This window comes from Fulmarus glacialis, unplaced genomic scaffold (assembly GCF_000690835.1).
Source record: "Fulmarus glacialis isolate BGI_N327 unplaced genomic scaffold, ASM69083v1 scaffold22494, whole genome shotgun sequence".
NCBI classification, from domain to species: domain Eukaryota; kingdom Metazoa; phylum Chordata; class Aves; order Procellariiformes; family Procellariidae; genus Fulmarus; species Fulmarus glacialis.
In genome coordinates this window covers 51,461-55,285 of record NW_009210177.1, presented here as the reverse complement: position 1 = coordinate 55,285, position 3,825 = coordinate 51,461, and the positions used below count along the sequence as shown (strand labels likewise).

General features: G+C 44.7%; 1 protein-coding gene across 1 annotated transcript in view; it reads left to right on the top strand.

Moving 5' to 3' along the window:
• The window catches only part of KIAA1024 (KIAA1024 ortholog), a 9,174-nt gene extending 7,274 nt beyond the window's left edge, over window positions 1–1,900 (top strand). The window contains exon 3 of the mRNA XM_009577101.1: window positions 1,021–1,900. Within this exon, the coding sequence (XP_009575396.1) occupies window positions 1,021–1,218 (198 nt within the window). The 3' untranslated portion in view covers window positions 1,219–1,900. The remainder of the gene's footprint in view (window positions 1–1,020) is intronic.
• Window positions 1,901–3,825: the final 1,925 nt, after the last annotated feature.

Sequence of the window (3,825 nt, the reverse complement as noted above, 5' to 3'; positions counted from 1 at the left end):
TGTCTTTTATTTTTTTTCCCAATTAGGTTTTCCTTTTTTTTTTTTTTTTTTTTTTTGTTACCTGTGTGGAATGGGAGGGCAAAGTCTTTAATTTCTTAAGCATACTCTTAAAATCACCTCCAACCCAGAGAGACTCAGACATTGGCAATGAGCAGGGTATTGCCTCCTTTGGAAATACAGATTGTGCCATTGGGGTTAAATGATCTCATCTGTGGAGATGGTCCAGAGTAATGTGTGGTACCAAATCGTATGCCAGGTGTCCAGCTCCCCTTCTCCTCCTGCCCCTGAAACTGAGACAGCATCATGCATCCAGGTGATTTTCAGAAGATGGAGCTGGAAGGAGAGCTCGAAGCTGAGGACCACTCCGTCCTGGGTGATTTCATGGAAACCCACTTGCAGCCCCGCTCCGGGGGGAGTTCAGTACCTGCTGCCTGCGGTTGTGTATTCCCACGCCGAAACGAAGGGCTGGTGTCCCCAGGCGTTGCTGTTCCGGGGGGGGTCTGCAAATTGCCCACCCAGAGGGACTGGGTGCCGGGAGGGGCTGGGCAATTGCACCCTGCAAGCAAGTTATGGTAGCAAAGTTAGGGTTAGCTTTATAAAATGTAGTGCCTGAGGAGTATATGTTAAGAACCCTTCCCCTCAGCTGGGCTTTAATAATTTAAAAAGCCGTAGCAGACCAGTAGTTGCTGACATCTCTGCTGTCTAGCAGATTAAAGAGATTTTGTTTAAATGCCATCCAAGATGACAAAGTTTCCGGCAAATCAGAGGTACGTGAGGGATTTCACAGCAGAATTATACTGTTGCAGGAGTTTATTTTTTGCAGTATTTTGTTGCCACTTTTGTCAGCCTTGTGGAACGGGGACCAGGAGTTGAAGGGACGTGAGAAGCGGCAATAACCCACTTTATCCTGCCAGCAGACCCAGATGCAGTTGGGAGGCCTTCAGGCACATCTGCTTTTTTTATTTATTTTATTAATGACAGATCCCAGACAATTAACCACTGTTTCCTTTTAATTTTTAGACTCAAGAATCTTTAAACCCGAACAACTTAGAATACTGGATGGAAGACATTTATACTCCTGGCTATGATTCCTTATTAAAACGCAAAGAAGCCGAGTTCAGAAGAGCAAAGGTTTGCAAGATAGCTGCCCTGATAGCAGCGGCAGCTTGTACGGTTATTCTGGTCATTGTAGTTCCCATTTGTACGATGAAATCCTGAACCTGCGGACAGACCCGTGACTCCCAGCCACGTGTATCTCGGATAGCTCATGCTGTGTTTCAAACCTCTGATGGCAAAACTGTAAGGAATTTGCTAAGGAAGAATGTTCTGAGGATATCCTGATGGAGAATGCTGTAAACGTAGGCAAAACACAAAACAACTAGAGAAACGTTTTTTTTTTGAAAAGTATTATTTTAAATAACAGACTGTGTGGCGGAGTTAATGGGAACTCGGTTCAATTTTTATGCATTTTTAAAAGTGCAATATTTTTTTTTCCTAAAGAAACAATATAATGTTTTACAGAATCAGAGACTGATGAGAATCCAGGCAAAAGAGGAAGGTTGTCTGAGCTATGTTGCATTTAACGGAGGTATGGGTACATGCGGGTAGCACTGTATGGAGGGGAATGTTCTATATGCATCGCATCGGGGAGCTAAGAAAGTCTTAAAGCTCTCTACAATGTAGAAAACTCTGAATGTATTGTATTTATTTTATAGTATTTATGTATTTCATGATCATTTGATTGAAAGCAGACTGTGTAGCCATGAACAGAGTTCATTCCTATGTTCAGATTAAAAAGGGCTTTTTGTATTTGGTCTTGCCCTAAGACCCACTCTATCATCACTGAGTACTTAGGTAAGTGCAATGTGCTGCAGACCAAAAAGATTATGTTTTAAAGCAATCACAAGAGGATTTAGTTGCTTCTGTTGAATAACATTTGCATAGAGCTGGCAAACTTGCCTTGCCACAAGGGTGTTCTTTACCGCCGCAGACAGTGAAATTGTCTCAATTTCACTCCTGCCAGCAAGCAAAGCTGGCAAATCAAAGCAACACTCTGTTAAAGTTCTTAGAAATGTAATCTGAACAGTTATAGTTTTTTTTCACAAAGTCTTTGTGCCTTTTTTTAGACTGTAGATTAAATCGAACTGTTTAATTTTGCTATTTTAAGCCCATAACATAAATCACAGCATAATGGGTACTAATGGAGGTTCTTTTCCCGCAAGCCTTCTATACAGTTCAGAGTGCTCCTCAAACAGCAGGGCTGGTGGTTGCTGAGCACTTATATTAAGGGCACAGTTTTTCAGCACTGGTGGAAACTTGCTGTTAATGCAATGCATTCAGCATGGGGAGATCTTTTGCCTCCCTCTTGCTAATGTACTTAAGGATGATGGTTGACTCTACCTGACAGCAAGCAGTCTGTATCCCATGGGAAATGTCCATTTGATGCTTTATCCCAAATGCAAATAGCAGGTTCAAAGGAATTCTCACGCTATGACAGAAATTACCTGCCATGGTTAGTGAAAGCAAATACCCAGACAATATTACTCTTCTGTCAAGTATAGATGGAAAAAAAAAAAAGTATTTTTAGGAAACAATGTGATCTTGCTGGTCCTCTAAGGGAAGGGGGATTCTTTTAGTGAATGCTCTTTATGTAGGGTAATTTGGTTTCTTCAGAAGCAGCCCCCCACACGATGACACAGCAGCTAGGAAAGCATCGGATGCTCGTTCCTCCGCTCTCTGGGATGTGCCGCACTGGCTGTTTGTTTCTGGCTGGTTTAAAAAAAGTAGTGAGGAAAGGGTGTGTGGGAGGCGAATGCTTTGTTGTGACTTTAGATGTGTGTCAGTTCTTTCCTGCAGCTGGAGAGCTGTTTATGCGCTGCTTGTGTGCTGTGTTTTATTTAGGGATAGGTGATCCCTGGGACAGTTGATGTATCCGAAAAACAAGTGTAAGCACAGGGTTGGGTGTCTCATCAGCAAATACAGAACAAGGATAAGCCCCTAGACCAAATCTGCACCTGCCTGGCCTGAATCCTGACCCAAATTCTGTAGCTTTGGCCCATTCCTGATACCAAGATTGTTTCTCTTTCCTCCCAGATGCTGCAGGATGGAGTCACAGCAGGGAGGGAGCAATTCACACTGTCTATTTTAGGCTGCCTTCGGTTGTGGTATGATTCAGAGCACCTGAGTTTAGGAGCTCAGGATCTGTACGTAGAGAAACCTCTGGGGACGATTCAGAGCCGCCAGCAAGATATCTAATATTAGACATGTGAATACGCTCCAGAGGGCATTGCTCTGCAGTTTACCTTACGCACAATTTAGGTTGATTGTATATGTAAAAAAACCTATTCCTGGTTCCAGGTAATGTCAGAAAGCCCTTTTACACCCCTCCTTGGCCCAGCGATAGCAAGCACGAGGCGCTGTCGGAAAGAGCAGCGTGGCCCTGTGGTGGCCCAGCGTCAGTCCCCCGTCTGCCCGCGCCGGCAGTGACAAGTCCCTCGGAGCAGCAGGACGAGTGTGGGACGGACCAACCCCCCCTCCGCTAGCACGAGCGCTCTGGCCCTCCTGCCCCCAACCCGAAATCAGCAGCGCTTCCTCCGTTGCATCTTAGTGATTTGATTTTAGAAAATATCTGAGTATCTCAGTGGAGATGCGAGGAGGGTGCGGGAGATGTTGCTGATGACAGGGGCGGGCTGGGGCTGTGCTTGCGCTGATGCACTAGAGGAGGTGTGAGGATCCCTGTTTTGTCTGTGCAGGGATTTTTTTTTTTTTTTTTTTTGTCTGTGCAAGACTCATCCAGCTGGTGCCGGATGAGTCTTTGCATTAGAG